The sequence below is a fragment of the Vulpes vulpes genome, chromosome 3 (assembly GCF_048418805.1).
Source record: "Vulpes vulpes isolate BD-2025 chromosome 3, VulVul3, whole genome shotgun sequence".
Taxonomy (NCBI): domain Eukaryota; kingdom Metazoa; phylum Chordata; class Mammalia; order Carnivora; family Canidae; genus Vulpes; species Vulpes vulpes.
In genome coordinates this window covers 22,154,286-22,173,674 of record NC_132782.1, presented here as the reverse complement: position 1 = coordinate 22,173,674, position 19,389 = coordinate 22,154,286, and the positions used below count along the sequence as shown (strand labels likewise).

General features: G+C 43.0%; 2 protein-coding genes and 1 long non-coding RNA gene across 3 annotated transcripts; 2 read left to right on the top strand and 1 right to left on the bottom strand.

Moving 5' to 3' along the window:
• Positions 1-128: 128 nt before the first annotated feature.
• LOC140598189 (uncharacterized) lies at positions 129-2,351 on the bottom strand. The gene is made up of 3 exons (XR_012000334.1): positions 1,920-2,351; positions 1,218-1,427; positions 129-978 (listed from the first exon to the last, which is right to left on the bottom strand). It is a non-coding gene; the product is annotated as an uncharacterized lncRNA (long non-coding RNA).
• Positions 2,352-2,667: 316 nt separating this feature from the next.
• On the top strand, positions 2,668-5,295 carry LOC112916370 (intraflagellar transport protein 70A). Its single transcript, XM_072752026.1, has one exon. It carries the CDS (start codon positions 2,668-2,670, stop codon positions 4,663-4,665), a length of 1,998 nt encoding a protein of 665 aa, XP_072608127.1. The 3' UTR covers positions 4,666-5,295.
• Positions 5,296-5,373: 78 nt separating this feature from the next.
• LOC112916369 (intraflagellar transport protein 70B-like) lies at positions 5,374-8,456 on the top strand. Its single transcript, XM_025993969.2, has one exon. It carries the CDS (start codon positions 6,319-6,321, stop codon positions 8,314-8,316), a length of 1,998 nt encoding a protein of 665 aa, XP_025849754.2. The 5' UTR covers positions 5,374-6,318; the 3' UTR covers positions 8,317-8,456.
• The last annotated feature ends 10,933 nt before the right edge of the window (positions 8,457-19,389 follow it).

Here is a 19,389-nt window from a genome sequence, read left to right as displayed (position 1 = left end):
AGGCAGAAACATAAACATATGAGGAACCAAACGTCACGCTTTTAGCTCCTACACATTTTGCAAATGAAATTCTTCTACATGGTAAACGTCCCTTCCTTATGCAGCAAAATCCATCGAGTCCAACACCATTTTCTCAAAGCCTGGTTTCTTTCAACAAGGCACTAAATCATTTTATTGAAACCACCAAATGTTTTCTTATTGTTCAGAATGGTACGATACATTTACCTTTTGATACATGCTCCAGTTTTCAAGACTGTTGGAAACAAAATGAGCCTTTATGACGTTTTATAATATTCCATCCCATTTACTGCTTTCCAGAATTTCTATCATTAATTAATGGGCCTTCTTTTCGCCCCACCTCAAAAAAAAAACCTAATCTATTCCCCAACTGCCTATCAGAGACTAAATAAAAGTCAGTCTATCACAGCAGCAGTGATGGTCATGCCAATTTCACAGTGTGATTTGTGCACTCATTTCGTTTTGAAAATGACCCTGCCCTCCATCTGTCTAAACCGAATGTCCTGGGCTTTTTTCAAGCCAGTCCTCGGGAGCAGCAGCACATGCAGTAAGGGGGAAGACACAGAGCAGTCTCCCTCCTGCCCCCCTCAGCTGCCACACCCACAGATGGGTACCAACACAAAGAGGGATCCCCAACTGATGCCTGAAGGGATCAGGAAAATTTGGGGCAAAGCAGATAGTCCTTCTGTTTTTCAGCTTCCAAGAAGCCATCTGAAGGTGAATGCTTTATATGATACAACTCTGAAAAAAAGACTGACAGACCAAAGATAAAAAGGTAGTTTCCTGGGATCCCTGGGTGGCTCAGCGGTTTGGCGCCTGCCTTTGACCCGGGGTGTGATCCTGGGGTCCCAGGATCGAGTTCCGCGTCGGGCTCCTGGCATGGAGCCTGCTTCTCCCTCTGCCTGTGTCTCTGTCCCTCTCTCTCTCTCTCTCTGTGTGTCTATCAGGAATAAATAAAATCTAAAAAAAAAAAAAAAAAAAGTAGTTTCCCATTTCTATATTTTTCTGTTATCTTACATTGATTTAACAGTAACTTACCCAAAGTACCCAAAGTTACAGTTCATACCTAAGGATTTTAAAATACTGAGCCTGAGTTCCCAAGGGGCACATGTAGGCAGGCAGCCCGAAAGGTGAAGATCCTCCCACACTCACCCCACAGTCATTGGGCAGCACTCACCAGCCTCTGTCAACTCACATACCTGCTGAGTCCAAGGCCCTAAACGGGTGCACGCAGAGGCTGCGTTGAAAGAAGCGTCTGAGCTACAGTAGTCCTCACTGGCTCTTTTCTCAGGGTATCCTAGGTGTGCGAGAGCCTCACCCAACCCTCTGCAATGTGTGCGGTCTGTTCCCCTCTCCGTATTCATGCGGCGGCAAGTTCCTTTTCTGGCCCCACTCGGAAGTTCACAGCTCTGCCAATGTCTCAGCAAGAGGGAAGACTGAACATACATGAAGTCTACTGTTTTCTGATGTGAGCAAGGAGAAACCTGCAGACGCCTCCTCCTAGATAACACGGCGTGACTAGAAGCTACACCACCTCCACCCACTAATTACTTCCTAGCGTGTGTTCACAGCTCCAATTCGGACCTGAAACTCCAAACTTCTGCGGCCCGTACCGACTCGGCTGGTTGGCTGAATGGAGCAAAATGACACGAATGTTCCAGTCTACAACTTGGCCCCACACACTGGGCTCCTCCAAACTCCTCTCTGGGGGTCACATACACAATGAGTTGTTTACCAGTCACTATTTCTTACCAAAACTAGGTGTCAGATACCGTGCACAGCTGCTAACTCCCTGGCTGTGCGGCCTTCAGCAAATAACCCACACCTTCCCTGTACGCAGATTCTTTACCTGTATATACAAAATAGGAGCGGATACGAAGATTAGAAAAAAAAAAATGTACCGTAATGACGTAATAAAGTGCCCACGTGGGCAACCGGGTGGCGCAGCGGTTAGCGCCGCCTTGGCCCAGGGCGTGTCCCGGAGACCCGGGGTCGAGTCCCTCGCGGAGCCTGCTCCTCCCTCGGCCTGGGTCTCTGCCTCTCTCTCTCTCTCTCTCTCTGTCTCTTATGAATAAATAAATAAAATCTTTTTAAAAAATTAAAAAACGAGGACTAGAGACACTTGGACCTAAAACTGGATGTCCCAGAGAGCAAGAAAACAGTCACAAAACCATCCCCTACCGTCACCTGTGAAAACGACAAAAATAAGGACTTTTGGTCTCATATCGAACGACACAGGCGGCGGCCCCCAATCTTCCCGAATACCGGGCGGGGGGCGGGGGCCGGGGGGCGGGGGGAAGGGCAACCAAGCCTCCTCTCCCGGGCTCTGGGTCGGTCCCGCGAGACTGCGCCCCAGCATGCAGCGCGGCCACGCACGGGATACGCCGCAACGGGAGTGGTGCATGCCGGGAAGTGGAGTTTTCGTCTCTGAGCAACGTGAACGCATTTGTTCAGTCTTCCGTGACTAACGGCCTTAGCCGTCTCAAGTCTTGCGGGACGGAAGTAGTAATTGAGAGGCCACCTTCACTGATGGCTTTTAAATCCTAACAGGCTTATTCAGTTACAAAGTACCTCCCGGCCCGCAGCTGTCCATCTCCGGGCACCCGGTTGCCGTGGCAACCAGCGCGCCCCAGCGCCGCGGCGGCAGGCATGGCCGGGCTGGGCGGCGCGCACGTCCCCGATGGCGAGTTCACCGCCGTCGTGTACCGGCTGCTCCGCGACGCCCGCTACGCCGAGGCGGTGCAGCTGCTGGGCGCCGAGCTGCAGCGGAGCCCGAGGAGCCGCGCCGGCCTGTCGCTGCTCGGCTACTGCTACTACCGCCTGCAGGAGTTCGCGCTGGCCGCCGAGTGCTATGAGCAGCTGGGCCAGCTGCACCCGGAGCTCGAGCAGTACCGCCTGTACCAGGCCCAGGCCCTGTACAAGGCCTGCCTGTACCCGGAGGCCACCCGCGTGGCCTTCCTGCTGCTGGACAACCCCGCCTACCACGGCCGGGTCCTCCGCCTGCAGGCCGCCATCAAGTACAGCGAGGGCGACCTGCCCGGGGCCAAGAGCCTGGTGGAGCAGCTGCTGAGCGCCGAAGGCGGGGACGACAGCGGGGCCGACGGCGAGCCCGACGGCCAGGTCAACCTGGGCTGTTTGCTCTACAAGGAGGGACAGTACGAAGCCGCGTGCTCCAAGTTCTTCGCGGCGCTGCAGGCCTCGGGCTACCGGCCCGACCTGTCCTACAACCTGGCCTTGGCCTATTACAGCCGCCGGCAGTACGCCTCGGCGCTGAAGCATATCGCCGACATCATCGAACATGGTATCCGCAGGCACCCGGAGCTCGGGGTGGGCATGACCACCGAGGGCATTGATGTCCGAAGCGTTGGCAACACCTTAGTGCTTCACCAGACCGCCCTGGTCGAGGCCTTCAACCTCAAGGCCGCCATAGAGTACCAACTGAGAAACTATGAGGTGGCCCAGGAAACCCTCACAGACATGCCACCGAGGGCAGAAGAAGAGTTAGACCCCGTGACCCTGCACAACCAGGCGCTGATGAACATGGACACCAGGCCTACGGAAGGGTTTGAAAAGCTACAGTTTCTGCTCCAGCAGAACCCCTTCCCCCCAGAGACCTTTGGCAACCTGCTGCTGCTCTACTGTAAGTATGAGTATTTTGACCTGGCGGCCGATGTCCTGGCAGAGAATGCCCATTTGACCTACAGGCTCCTCACCCCCTATCTCTATGACTTCTTGGATGCCATGATCACCTGCCAGACGGCTCCGGAAGAGGCTTTCGTTAAGCTTGACGGGCTGGCAGGGATGCTGACCGAACAGCTCCAGAGACTCACCAAACAAGTACAGGAAGCAAGACACAATAGAGACGACGAAGCTGTCAAGAAGGCAGTGAATGAGTATGACGACACCCTGGAGAAGTACATCCCCGTGTTGATGGCCCAGGCAAAGATCTACTGGAACCTTGAGAATTATCCAATGGTGGAAAAGATCTTCCGCAAATCTGTGGAATTCTGTAATGACCACGATGTGTGGAAGCTGAACGTGGCTCACGTCCTGTTCATGCAGGAAAACAAATACAAAGAAGCCATCGGTTTCTATGAGCCCATAGTCAAGAAGCATTATGACAACATCTTGAACGTCAGTGCTATCGTGCTGGCTAACCTGTGTGTTTCATACATTATGACCAGTCAGAATGAAGAAGCTGAGGAGTTGATGAGAAAGATTGAGAAGGAGGAAAAGCAGCTGTCCTACAATGACCCCGATAAGAAAATCTACCATCTCTGCATTGTGAATTTGGTGATAGGGACACTCTATTGTGCCAAAGGAAATTATGACTTTGGTATTTCTCGGGTTATCAAAAGCCTGGAACCTTATCATAAGAAACTGGGAACTGACACCTGGTATTATGCCAAAAGATGCTTCCTGTCCTTATTAGAAAACATGTCAAAACGCATTATTGTGCTCTGTGACAGTGTTATTCAAGAATGTGTCCAGTTTCTAGAACAATGTGAACTCTATGGCAGAAACATACCTGCTGTTATTGAACAACCCCTGGAAAAAGAAAGAATGCACCCTGGAAAGAATACAGTCACATACGAGTCCAGACAGTTAAAGGCTTTGATTTATGAGATTATAGGATGGAATATGTAGTAATGTCTCCTTATGGCATTTATCAAAATGGCTCTGTTACCTGTATTTGGTTCTCTATTTTGTTTGTATCCATCCTTTGGCATCCTTATATTTGCTATATATTGAGCCTTGTACAGTTTATAATTGAAATAGATGTAACCTTTGAGAAACCTCACAAAAAGAAATATAATAAAAAGAACTTGTATCCTAGAAGGATTTATGAAAAAATTCAGAAGTGAATGGGGAAGTTGCATCAAATAGTATTTTTAATGCCCATGTTGTCATTTGTATTCATGCTTTGCTTTATCCTAAGGATACTCTGCATCATAAGATTACATTTTCCAGGGACTAGGTTCTATCAACTCCAGAACTCAGATAATGTATGGGAAATCTGGACATTAACAATTATTTCAAAGATCGCATGTTCTACTCCAAAATTTACCCATATAATTACATTAATTTGTAATGCAGACATCTTGGATAGATTATAGTGTGTTTGGGCAGAGTTTTCCAAATTGATTGTAACGCTTTAACAAAAATTCCTTGCGTTCTAGATTTTGTTGCTGTTTTTAATTTGCAAAATTCATGGGAATTTCGTGCCATAACAATATTAGGATACTATGGTGTGGATACAATAAACAGTTGACGCATTCCCATGGTTTTCTTTTGCTTCATTTGTTGATTTGAATACATGAATATAAACAATGATCCTACTATTTATGGAGTTGATCTCTTAGCAATGATTAATAACAGAAGGTAGCCTTAGAACTTGAATTTATGACACAATAATGCTGGAATTTGTTTCTATGTTGTAGCCTCTTGAGAAAACTTCTACACTATTAACATGACCCCAACAAATTCTCTACACACACTACAGATGGAGTGATCAGTGGATTCTCAAACTATGTGGTAGATCCTAATGCCAGTTTGTTATTCATAAATCTGTCAATAGTATTTTAAGTTTCTCACTGTGACCCTCATTCGGCTGAGGCATTTAATTTTCTGTAAGCTGCAAGTGCTTCACTATTTCTGTCACCACTTATCTTTTTTGCTCCTCATAATTGTAACTGGCCCACTTGCCCTGGCCTAGGGAAAAAAAAAGTATTAGATTGAATCATATGGAAGTGCTGATTTAGAAAGTTTTCAACCTATAAAAACACCATTTTTTAAATTTGACCTAATACCTTTCCATGAACGATGAGGATCCTGCTAATAATGATTTTTTTCCCCTTCAAAGAGGAACACATTAGCTACATAGGTATGCAGATGCATTATGCGCCGAATCCTTCCTCTATAGCACGACACTTAGGAAATGCTATCATATGTCCGAGAATTTGGCTTATTATGAATATTAAGGCATGGTATACTAAAGTATGTCAGTTTTAATCCGTATCATTTATCTAGTTGATAGTGATGGCCCCAAATTTGGAAGAAAATCTGAAGACATCTTTGGGTTTATATGCCGTATATTAGAGAATATTTCTCATTTGCTTAGAAAATAGAGGAAACATTAGTGCCCTTGGTTAGGTGAGTGACTCCTTCCTTTCTGATCCCGACAATTTCCTTCTACCGCAAAATAACTACCAGAAAAAGGAAATAAATACCTTGCACCTTCCGTTTCCGGGCGGCCGGTTGCCGTGGCAACCAGCGCGCCCCAGCGCCGCGGCGGCAGGCATGGCCGGGCTGGGCGGCGCGCACGTCCCCGATGGCGAGTTCACCGCCGTCGTGTACCGGCTGCTCCGCGACGCCCGCTACGCCGAGGCGGTGCAGCTGCTGGGCGCCGAGCTGCAGCGGAGCCCGAGGAGCCGCGCCGGCCTGTCGCTGCTCGGCTACTGCTACTACCGCCTGCAGGAGTTCGCGCTGGCCGCCGAGTGCTATGAGCAGCTGGGCCAGCTGCACCCGGAGCTCGAGCAGTACCGCCTGTACCAGGCCCAGGCCCTGTACAAGGCCTGCCTGTACCCGGAGGCCACCCGCGTGGCCTTCCTGCTGCTGGACAACCCCGCCTACCACGGCCGGGTCCTCCGCCTGCAGGCCGCCATCAAGTACAGCGAGGGCGACCTGCCCGGGGCCAAGAGCCTGGTGGAGCAGCTGCTGAGCGCCGAAGGCGGGGACGACAGCGGGGCCGACGGCGAGCCCGACGGCCAGGTCAACCTGGGCTGTTTGCTCTACAAGGAGGGACAGTACGAAGCCGCGTGCTCCAAGTTCTTCGCGGCGCTGCAGGCCTCGGGCTACCGGCCCGACCTGTCCTACAACCTGGCCTTGGCCTATTACAGCCGCCGGCAGTACGCCCCGGCGCTCAAGTACATCGCCGACATCATCGAGCGTGGCATCCGCCAGCACCCAGAGCTCGGGGTGGGCATGACCACCGAGGGCATTGATGTCCGAAGCGTTGGCAACACCTTAGTGCTTCACCAGACCGCCCTGGTCGAGGCCTTCAACCTCAAGGCCGCCATAGAGTACCAACTGAGAAACTATGAGGCGGCCCAGGAGGCCCTCACGGACATGCCACCGAGGGCAGAAGAAGAGTTAGACCCCGTGACCCTGCACAACCAGGCGCTGATGAACATGGACACCAGGCCTACGGAAGGGTTTGAAAAGCTACAGTTTCTGCTCCAGCAGAACCCCTTCCCCCCAGAGACCTTTGGCAACCTGCTGCTGCTCTACTGTAAGTATGAGTATTTTGACCTGGCGGCCGATGTCCTGGCAGAGAATGCCCATTTGACCTACAGGCTCCTCACCCCCTATCTCTATGACTTCTTGGATGCCATGATCACCTGCCAGACGGCTCCGGAAGAGGCTTTCGTTAAGCTTGACGGGCTGGCAGGGATGCTGACCGAACAGCTCCGGAGACTCACCATCCAAGTACAGGAAGCAAGACACAATAGAGACGACGAAGCTGTCAAGAAGGCAGTGAATGAGTATGACGACACCCTGGAGAAGTACATCCCCGTGTTGATGGCCCAGGCAAAGATCTACTGGAACCTTGAGAATTATCCAATGGTGGAAAAGATCTTCCGCAAATCTGTGGAATTCTGTAATGACCACGATGTGTGGAAGCTGAACGTGGCTCACGTCCTGTTCATGCAGGAAAACAAATACAAAGAAGCCATCGGTTTCTATGAGCCCATAGTCAAGAAGCATTATGACAACATCTTGAACGTCAGTGCTATCGTGCTGGCTAACCTGTGTGTTTCGTACATTATTACCAGTCAGAATGAAGAAGCTGAGGAGTTGATGAGAAAGATTGAGAAGGAGGAAAAGCAGCTGTCCTACAATGACCCCGATAAGAAAATCTACCATCTCTGCATTGTGAATTTGGTGATAGGGACACTCTATTGTGCCAAAGGAAATTATGACTTTGGTATTTCTCGGGTTATCAAAAGCCTGGAACCTTATCATAAGAAACTGGGAACTGACACCTGGTATTATGCCAAAAGATGCTTCCTGTCCTTATTAGAAAACATGTCGAAACACATGATTGTGCTCTGTGACAGTGTTATTCAAGAATGTGTCCAGTTTCTAGAACAATGTGAACTCTATGGCAGAAACATACCTGCTGTTATTGAACAACCCCTGGAAGAAGAAAGAATGCACCCTGGAAAGAATACAGTCACATACGAGTCCAGACAGTTAAAGGCTTTGATTTATGAGATTATAGGATGGAATATGTAGTAATGTCTCCTAATGGCATTTATCAATCAATCTGTATTGGTTATCTGTATTTGGTCTTCCGTGTGTGTTTATCTTTGGCATCTTTACGTGTTACATAATGAGCCTGTACACTTGAAACTATAATAAATATTCCGTTTAAGTAGCCTTTCCATTTAATTGAGTAAGGAACACAAAGTATAAGCTAGCTCACTTTGGAAATCTCTCTGCCAGAAATCACCAGTTTTTGCCCTCAAGCAACAGTTGCTAGAGTGACATGTTTGCATATGCAAGTAACCCTCCATAGTAGTTTATATCCTAATTTTAGGCTAAGAAAGAATGTATCATGAGCCAATGAACTGTTAGACTGAGTATGTTTGCATTCCTGGTGACTGCTAGGTCCAGGATGGTCCATGGCTGGACCTTTCTTCAATCAGCAACAAAGACAGATTGTTTATGCCATCCCGGGATAGACGTCTATCTAATAATACCAATTGTGACCTTAACCGTATACCTCCACTCAATCTTTTTAGTTCTGTAAACTCTGGATCTCAACTGAGTCAAGTTTGGGCCTTGGCCTAAGCTCTTGTGGAAGTACAAGTACTAAATGGATGAGAATTATCTTCTTGGTTATTTTCAGGTTATGAGGTTTGGTCTGTGGCAGAATTTTTCTTCCATAATTTGATTGGTAGGTTGATCTTAGATTTTATACAGTATTTCCCCTCATCTTCCATTTTTGGTTTTCCAGGACTGATTATGCCTCGTTGTGAATAGTGACAATCAAATATAAAAGCTTTCTAATGTGTTCAGCATAGGGAACAGGAAGCACCGAATTGACAATGAAAAGACTAAGGTATGAGTTCCAGACCATCCAGTCAAGTTTTACCTTCAGAAATTCATTTACCCCTTGACTGCCCACATTCATTTGAACTATTAAATGCTTTTTACAATTACTTCTGGCTCTAACATCTGATGCTGTACAACCACACGGAAGAAAGTTGACTACATTATGACCTGGATATTTAAACAAGTCATTCAGGAAACAAAGTCTATAATTACTTTTCAAACAAATGTTTTCTGGTATTTGGGTTTACAGTGAATGTTAATCCATTAGGTAAATATTTGTTATTTTTTGTTGGATGCTACAACATTTGATCACTACTAAGAAATTTGGATTTTTGCCTTTTTCTACTTGGATCTTTTTCTTTTTTTTTTTTTAACTACATAGTTATTTATTTAATTTTTTAAAAAGATTTTATTTATTCATAAGAGACACAGAGAGAAAGAGAGGCAGAGACACAGGCAGAGGGAGAAGCAGGCTCCATGCAGGAAGCCTGATGTGGGACTCGATCCCAGGTCTCCAGGATCACAGCTGGGCTGAAGGCAGGCACTAAACCACTGAGCCACCCGGGCTGCCCAGATCTTTTTCTTATGACTCTCAATATGAATATATAAAAGGCAGTCCTTATTCTCTGCTATAGGTTGTGCAGAAATTAAGAATTTTGTAAATATTTAGAAGTTATTTAATCCTCTTACCCTTTTAGTTTTATCCATTAATTTATCAATTTGGTGGGAAGGGGAGATTTGCTCTTAATTCTTCCCAAAAAATGTTACACCACAAATGATATGTAAATGATATATACTCCAGGAGTTTTATTAACAGGCTATTATAATATGCATTTTTAAATCAATTATTCTTAAAATAATTAGAGCTTTTCCTGCCCAAGGTGAAGGTCTCCAGCTGCCAGTCTGCCAGCAGTCTGGAAACAGAGGAACAGGTGAGGTGAAGATGAAGCAGAGATGTAGCTATGTGATTTACTTCACAACCCACCTTGGATCCCCTTCATGTCCAAATCTCAGTAGTTAATCAAATGTCTGCTGCCATTAACAGAAGAGAAGTAATGGATAACAGAGTGGAAGTAACAGATGCCAGAGCTACTTCTGTAACTAACTCACCAAATCGAATCATCAGTCCTTGCATCCTTGTTTTATTTAATACAAGGAGGAGAGGTCATGCAGACTTTCCAAAAGGACAAAGCCACGATGAACAGGAAGGCAATCTCCAGTGTATTAAAGCTTTCTCTTGGAGTGTTTTCTTTTTCTGCCTTCAAAGGGTCTATTTAAGAGATAGTAGTGTTTACTGCTACAGAGTGTATCACAAGATAAGAAATGAAAAATCTATCTGCCTTACTGCCCTCCTTTTCTTTCTCTTCTTTATCTTTTATTTTCTCCCCTTTGTCAATTATAGGGACACTTCCCTGATGGCTAGCAGTTGAAACCACAAGCAGGTATAAAAGATGCAACCAACCTTTTAGCAGTAAGTATCAGTAAGTAGCACTGCGATTATCAAAGTGACTTTAGAAACCATTTAACCATGCATTTTTGCAAATTAAGATAACACTTATCAATAAAAAGTGACTCTCAAATTGGTAAAGCCAGAGAAAATTTTAAGAGGACTTACCAAAAGCACTGGATCTATATAATTTGTAGAATGCAACGAGTTTTATTTGTATACTTGCAGTAATCCTTATCTTTTTCTCTTTGACCTCAATAGAAAAAAAGTGACTGAAGTTTTAAAGACTGTATTTTTTTGATGTTCTGTAACATTGGGAATTAAATATAGAGGAGACTTACTTTTCTGTAGTCATATAATCATTTTATATTGAAAAATAGAGCCAGGCAGTAGCCAGAGGTAATTAATTAGTCATAGGTATAGTATGGTCTGGTTTCAATATTCTCCTTGGGGGGTGAGGGAAGAGTATGAGTCCTTATAAAGTGATTGCTTTACATTTGAATCCACAAGAAATCAGCGTTCTTTTGGTGGTTTAATAAAATCAGCTCCCCTGGATTTGGGCCAAGATTTAGGCCTATCGCATATTGAAATGCTGTCTACAACATCATAATGTGTCTATATTAGAAAAGGAATTGCCCTCATAGGGAAAAATGTTCAGAAAATAGAGAGTTCTGTGTATTTCTAGAATGAAAGATAGGCATTTGTTAGTTTAAACAGGACCTGCCCATAACTTGATTGTAAATATTATTAGGTGGACATGTAAACTGAGTCCAAGTCCTTGCTTGAAAGTGAAATTTGCACATTTGTGAAATTAAACACATTATCAATGACTAGATCCCTCCATTCAAAATAAGAAGTGGCTAAAATTGTACTGTGTAAATAAGACCTTCATAAGGTGCATGGGAAAGCATTTATTGCTATTACTATGTTTTCAGTTAGTTTAGCACAGAGACAAATCCTTAAATTAAAGACACATTACTAGAGGTTTTACCAGCACTGTGGCAGCTGCTGTAAAAAGTGTATCCACAGAGTCTTGAAGAACTTCTTAATAAGGACTCACCAGGAGGGGCAGCCCCAGTGGCTCAGCGGTTTAGCGCCCCCTTCAGCCCAGGGCATGATCCTAGAGACCCAGGATCAAGACCCACATTCGGGCTCCCTGCATGGAGCCTGCTTCTCCCTCTGCCTTTGTCTCTGCCTCTCTCTCTCTTTCTGTGTGTCTCTAATAAATAAAACCTTTTTTATTTTATTTTATTTTATTTTATTTTATTTTATTTTATTTTATTTTATTTTATTTATTTTATTTTTTATAAATAAAACCTTAAAAAAAAAAAAGAAAGAAAAAGACTCCCCAGGAAACTAGTGGCTGTTTAGTTTTTCTGTCTCTGCCACCTAAGGTCAGAGGCTATTCTGTGAAGACTCAACCTCTTGGTCTGAGTTACTACAAATTTGACAAAGCCATGCCCCAGAGCTTATGGAAAGAAGAATATACACTCTAGGGAATAAAACACTTTTGGTCCATCATTAAGTCAGGAAATACTATATTTAGAGTAAGAGATGATCACACTCTAAATATTACAAAGCAAAAGAAAGCTTCAGGAATTGAATCCTAACAAATGCTTTTCTAAAAAAGATCCCATTACAAAAGCGATACCACATACCCACATATGTTAAGGAGTGCTTCTGTTTCGTGTTATCTACTAGAAAGATAAAACTTTTCCTATAGATAATACAGCATTTTTCTGTATCAGTCTCTTGTTCTTGCACTGATTCATTACATTTAAACATTTTGAGGGATGCCTGGGTGGCTCAGCAGTTTAGCACCTGCCTTGGGCCCAGGGTGTGATCCTGGAGTCCCAGGATCAAGTCCCACATCGGGCTCCCTGCATGAGCCCTCCTTTTCACTCTGCCTATGTCTCTGCCTCCCTCTCTGTGTGTCTCTCTGAAAAAAACTTTTTGACAGTGTGCCAAAGAACAAAGGTGAGCTCTGCATGACTTGACCAAGATGCTGCAATTAGTTATTAGCCCTTTTCAGAAACTAAGGAGACTATCTTTCTGACAAGGTATGTAAAACTGATAGGATGTAAGATTGGCAAAATTGTAAAATTATTCTAGAAATAATCATATGGAGTCTAAAATGGAAAATCATAAATGCATTCTTCTGTGACATTTATAGATATGACTTAGATTTTTTAAATTACAAATTGGGTATTATGATAAAAATTTGGAATGCATCTGCAACAGTGAGCCCAGGGCTTGGACTAGTTCATCTCTTAAATCATAAAACTGAGGGACGCCTGGGTGGCTCAGTGGTTGAGCATCTGCCTTCAGCCCAGGGCATGATCCTGGAGACCCGGGATCGAGTCCCACATTGGGCTCCCTGCATGGAGCCTGCTTCTCCCTCTGCTTCTCTCTCTCTCTCTCTCTCTCTCTCTCTCTCTCTCTCTCTCTCCCTGTCATGAATAAATAAATAAAATCTTTTTTAAAAAGTCATAAAACTGAGTCTCTCAGAGAATAATATGACTTGGGCAGCCCCGGTGGCTCAGCGGTTTAAGCGCCACCTTCAGTCCAGGGCGTGATCCTGCAGACACGGGATCAAGTCCCACATCAGGCTCCCTGCATGGAGCCTGCTTCTCCCTCTGCCTGTGTCTCTGCCTCTCTCTTCTCTCTCTCTCTGTCTCTCATGAATAAATAAATAAAATCTTAAAAAAAAAAAAAAAGAATAATATGACTTGCCCAAATCACAGAGCCAAAGCCAGGATCTGAATCCAGGGTTACAGGCTCCATTCCAGTGCTCTTTCTACTTAACCACAGTCCACCTCTTAGGCTTTTTTTTTCCCCCATATTATTCTAACACTATCAATGCTAAGTATTTCTTTTTCCAGAGCTATGACTTTTACTACTTCTGTTGCTGCTGATTATTTAATTGGTGGTGTAATAAGCTTTTCCCAAAGTACACTCAGTGAACATATTCCTGCACCAGCCTAAATTATATTCTGGTTTTCAAAAGTGTGCTGGAGGGGTCTTGAGTGGGTGCCATATGTTGTTTGCAGCAGGCACAGATTTAGCTGTGGTACAATCTGGGCTGGGCACAAAGATTACTGACCCACCTGTTGTTTCATCGGCTCTTTTTTAAAAATCACTTTTTATGATCCTTCTTCAAGTTAGCGATTTTCTTCTCTCCATCATGGTCTCTAGCCACCAAACACAGTAAAAACAGCTGTCAGAAGGCTTCTCTGCACCTCAAGTGCAAAGGGCCATGTACAAGGTACTTATTCAGAAATCACAGTAGAGGGCCAGCTGCTTCCTCAGGTATTTACAGAGTGTTACCAGAGACTTCTAAGGCTCCATAAAGCTTTACCTTTACTTGCAAAATCTATTTGAGCCAAGACTTTAAGGGCTTGCTTACACTCTCCCACAAGATTGCTTACTCAGATTAGCTCAGATTGGGGAGAGGAAAATTAAAAGCAAGCTAAGAACGAGAGAACAGATTGTGTCCCTGTTATCTACCTCCTTTTCCCCCTTTGTACTAATACCTCTCAGTCCTCACTGTATATCAGAATCAGCCAGTAAACTTTTCAAAAATAGAGATGCCTAGACCCTAACCCCTAAAGATGTGGTTTCAACTTATGGGGATGGTAGTGGAAGGGAGGAGTCAGTCTCTGCCTCTTTCTCTCTCTCATGAATAAATAAATAAAATCTTTAAAAAAATTAAGTGTATTCTTAATTCTCTTCACCTATTTCATTTATTCCCCACATTTCCTCTGGCAACCATCAGTCTGTTCTCTATATTTAAGAGTCTTTTTGTCTCTTTTTTTGGCTTTGTTCATTTGTTTTATTTCTTAAGTTCCACATAAGAATAAAATTATATGGTATTTGTCTTTCTCTGACTGACTCATTTCACTTAGCATTATACCCTCTAGATCTATCCATGTTGTAGTGAAATCTTATTTTATTTCCACTTTTATTTTTTAAAAATATTTATTTATTTATTTGACAAAGCACATGGGGTAGGGAGGGCAGAAGGAGACGGAGAAAGAAGCTTTAGCAAACACCGCACTCAGCATGGAGCCCAATGCCGGCTCGATCTCATAACTGAGATCAGAACATGAGCTGAAACTAAGAGTTGGGACTCAACCAACTGCACCACTCAGGCACCCCAAAATCTTTTTTTTAATTTAATATCATGCACTCAAGCATTCCTAAGAAATCTTTGGCTTTCACAGAAGGAATTAGAAAAATACTGAAGTTATCTAGGAGCTATTTGATAGTGAAACTTTTTTAAAGAAGGTTTCCAGAATTTAAGAGTCTTTTTTTTTTAAAAAAAAAGATTTATTTATTCATTAGAGACACAAGACAGAGAGAGAGAGGCGGAGACACAGGCACAGAGAGAAGCAGGCTCCTCATAAGGAACCGGATGTGGGACTAATACTGGACTCCAAGATCACGCCCTGAGCTGAAGGCAGACGCTTAACCGCTGAGCGACCCAGGCATCCCTTTTTTTTCAAAGATTCGTTATTACTTATGGTCATCACCTGTTAGTTTATTACACTTGAAAAGTCACTGTATATATGCATTATCATAACCATGCTCATAAATGGTTTTGATTGGCTTTGGATGCATCCAAATTTGTCTTCCTAATATGGACCACATTCATCTGGTCTCCCTATAAATATGGATCCCTCCAAACTGGTCTCCAATCCCATGTGTACATTTATACATGCTCATACATCTTTTAAAATTTATACTGAAAATACAGTAATATTTAGTGGCTATGGCAATTTATAATCCAATATCCATTTCCTACCTCTACTCTGTTCCCACCTCCCAGATATTTGGTCTAAATTTATGACTCTCGGGATCCCTGGGTGGTGCAGCGGTTTGGCGCCTGCCTTTGGCCCAGGGCGCAATCCTGGAGACCCAGGATCGAATCCCGAGTCGGGCTCCCGGTGCATGGAGCCTGCTTCTCCCTCTGCCTATGTCTCTCTCTCTCTCTCTCTGTGTGTGACTATCATAAATAAATAAAAATTTAAAAAATAATAATAAATTTATGACTCTCAAATACTTTGCTGCACATTAGAATCACCTGGGGAGCTTTCAGAACTCTCCACGCCCCAGGCTACATCCCAGATCTCTAGAGGTGGACCCAGGTATCAGTATTTTTCTCAACTTTCGAAATGCAGCCAAGGTTGAAAATCACTGGTCTAAAAAAAAAAAAAAAAGAAAGAAAAAGAAAATCACTGGTCTAAGTCTATTGTTGTAATCCCCTTTTCCATGATTAATTTCAGGATAAGCATATGGTCCAATCTTTACCAAGGTGTCAGAAGTCTCTTGAAGGGCTTCTGAGAAAGCTTTCTTTAAAAAAAATTTAAAAATTAAAATAAAAAAAATAAGGACTCTCTTCCGCTGGGCATGGTTGATCTGAATCTACTGCCACCATCCTATGACTATGCCAGAAACTAACCTAAGTTTGAAGGGGTCTTTGAAGATACCAACGTAAAAAAAGAACTAGAGTCTGATTATTATCTTTGAGCCACTATATTACTTTCCTTACAACCTAACCTACCTCTGGGTCTCCTATAGAAAGGAAAAAATAAATTATCTTGTTTAAACTTGCTTGAGCCAGACTTTTTTGTCACTTGTGCCTAAAAGCACCCAGACCACACTCATCATATTTAGGTCACACAATTTTGAATGTTGTCCACGTGATGAATGTTTATGCACATTGCCAACACTTTAGTCATCTAGTCTTCCTTGAGACCCAGCATCACTCTTTAGACTCCAGTGAATAGGAAACATTTAATTGACCTTTGTAAAGATATTGCCTGAAAACTTGCCTTTGCTCACACAGTCTTCTGAAAATTGTAGCAGCTACTCATGAGATTGGTAATGCTATTCTTGGGAGAGCATTCACTTATGTAGAACTAAACGCAGAATTAAATTGCTCTACCCAAATAAGTTGCCCTAAGTCCAAGGCTTGCTCACTGTTTCTTGGCAGAACCACAAGCCGAACACCAATGCATACTGTAACTCATACAGAAAATATATTTCTCAATTTTAGAGCTGCCTCCACATTCATATAAGGTTATTTCAGTAAAAGCTCAATAAATAATAGAATAAAAATGAAAACAATGGCAGCATTTATTCATGTATAGTAAACCTAAGTGTTAAAGTGAGGCAACCTAATCTTTTTTCCAGTGAGAAATGCTAATCCATGTACTGCTCTATTTCAGCCTTAGCCTTTTCCAGTCATAAACCTGGTTATAGGAAAAGCTTCATAAAAAATAAATACTTTAGTTTTTGATAATCCCCACAGCACGGCATTCCATCTATCAGGCCCAACTTATTCTGAGTTGTTGGCTTACATCAGTTCCCTAAAAGAAAGACGAAGAAAATTCAAATTCAAACCGGATGGTCCATATCACATGGGGGCATTGGGACAGTTGATTTACTCATATAATCTCTTTAAACATCTACCAGGAGAGGTTCTCAGACAGAATTTATTGCCTCCTCCTGCCATCTTTGGACCTACAAAAAGCAAAGCAAAATCCTTCTATGAAACCTGAAACTCTAGTCACTGGTTTCCTGGCTGATGTCATTTCAAAGGCATGGTGTAGCCCTGTGATAGCTACAGCGGAAATCTGCCTCTCTATGGGGTTTCCATCTGTTTGCCATCAGAAGGGACCTTTCTGGGGAGCCATGGTAAATGCAGTGCACCCATTCCTCCCTGTGGGTTCTGGAGTTTTGAATTAATGTTTTTAAGACCAATTGTTATTATGATTGACGACTGAATTATGCTTAAATTTTCCCAGAATAAGATGGAATATATAATTACATTGCTGTAACTTTAGTTTTCATTTATGTGGGTTCTCATAGGTTATTTTTATAAATTTTCCATATGATCCTGAAACTACTTTGCAAATGTTACCAAAATAAGAATTGAGTCACTGAAATTCTTTCCTTTGGAATAAGAGTTTTCTATATAACTTTATGTAGTGAACATCTTATAAAACAGCTGGCATTTGAAGCAACTCTTTCTGAGCTCATCAGGTCTAAAGTTGCTGCAAAATACAAATTTTGTGTCAGAAGGCTATTTATTTACTTTTCATTAAGGGTCAACAGAAATGATACACTAAATTAAAGCAAAGAAAATAGATTATAACGACAAGAGGTTTCAAAACTGAGATCTTATATGGATTGGCTTCAATATAAATAATCCCCTATAAGTAACTGGGGCTTCACCATGGTACCAAGCTATAACTAGCTGGGGATTGAGTGTATTCACCCAGCAACAAATGTATAATGGTCGCTTTTATTACTGAAGAAACAAAGCTTGAATTAATAACACAGGAATGTTTAATAAGGGAAAAGATTTCATGAAGATCAGCCTTTTTCTCATCCCCATCCTCCCCTACAGGTCTTCCAGCTTTCACAATGCCCAGACAAAAACAGACTCCCCATTATATTCCTCAAGGAATAATTTATTAAATGCATTTTTATAAACTGGACTTTCTCTGTTTATGTGCCATTTCCTCAGAGAAGGCTGACTCTAAGGATAAAATAGAAATAACATCACTTTTCAATATTCCTAAAGTCCCCATTCCTAGAAAAAGACAAGAATACAAAGGTCTTTTTATTCCTTCTGTCAGTTACCTGTTTCAGTATGGTTTTCTTGGAGCTCAGTATCAAATGAGGCACAGTCCCCAGTGGGCGATAGAGAGGCAACGTTTTCCTCACCTCACTGGGGAAAAGGAAATATGAATATTGAGCCAAAGGACTTTGAGAGAATGGAAAGGGGAATGGAGGAAGATTCATGAAAGAGGGTATGGTGTGAGGGAGAGACCAGGCGAAGAAAGACAATAAAAAAACTTGCCTTCAATGGAAAGATGAAATTGTGCCCATGATATCTACATGACTTAACATGAAGTATATTTACCTCAATATTTCCTAAAGCATGGCAGATTCATGAGATAATCAAAAGAAATGAATTTAGTTGGCATACAGAAGAATATTTTTTAAGAGCCATATATTTATTTTATTGTATTTGTAGACACACATATACACGACACATCAAACCTGAAATGTCATCAATGCTATTGCATGAGATGAGGCTAAAATTTTAAAAATGACTTGATTGAAAGAAAAATGCTAAATAATAAGACACTGTAAGTACTTAGCTGTGGCAAGAAGCATGTCAGTAGTACTTGAATGACAAGAGTTTAAGAGCTTAGTTTAGACAAGTGGAGCACAGAACTCCACGTGAGAGTGTTGAAGAACCCTACACATCACCGAGCAAAGTGAGAATTTTTTACTTAGATTCAGTAAGTATCTGTCAAGGGCTTCTATTTTCAGAAAAGCTAACTTCACACTTTAATACGGAGATTTCTGCCACCTACTGTGAAAATCTCCTCAGTAGAATGTTGCCTAACAAACTTATGACCAAAAAAGTTTAAACATTCTAGATGCCTGTTTCCTTGACTGAAAAGCTGAGACTTTAGACTAGGTGTTCACATTTCCTTATAATTCTAATCTGTTCCCATCCTAAGATTTTTCCCCCCATTTCCCACAAACCTAACAGGTTTCGACTTTTTGGTGGATAATGAATCCCACCAGTAGAGGGGGGCTCTCTCTGCTTGAAAAGTGCTCTGAAAGGTTGAAAAAGTGGTTACTCCACTCAGAACAGGATTGCCCCTCCATTTGCGTAAGACCCTGTGACTTTCCTCTGAGTTAGTAATTGCTATCTTATGGAGCAGTCTGGCAGCAGACGTACTGGCACACTACAGTCTCAGATCCAGTCTTAAGTTTTC

Excerpts from the sequence above, each read along its gene's own strand:
- LOC112916370 (XM_072752026.1), top strand. The coding sequence starts at position 2,668 with ATGGCCGGGCTGGGCGGCGCGCACGTCCCCGATGGCGAGTTCACCGCC.
- LOC112916369 (XM_025993969.2), top strand. The coding sequence starts at position 6,319 with ATGGCCGGGCTGGGCGGCGCGCACGTCCCCGATGGCGAGTTCACCGCC.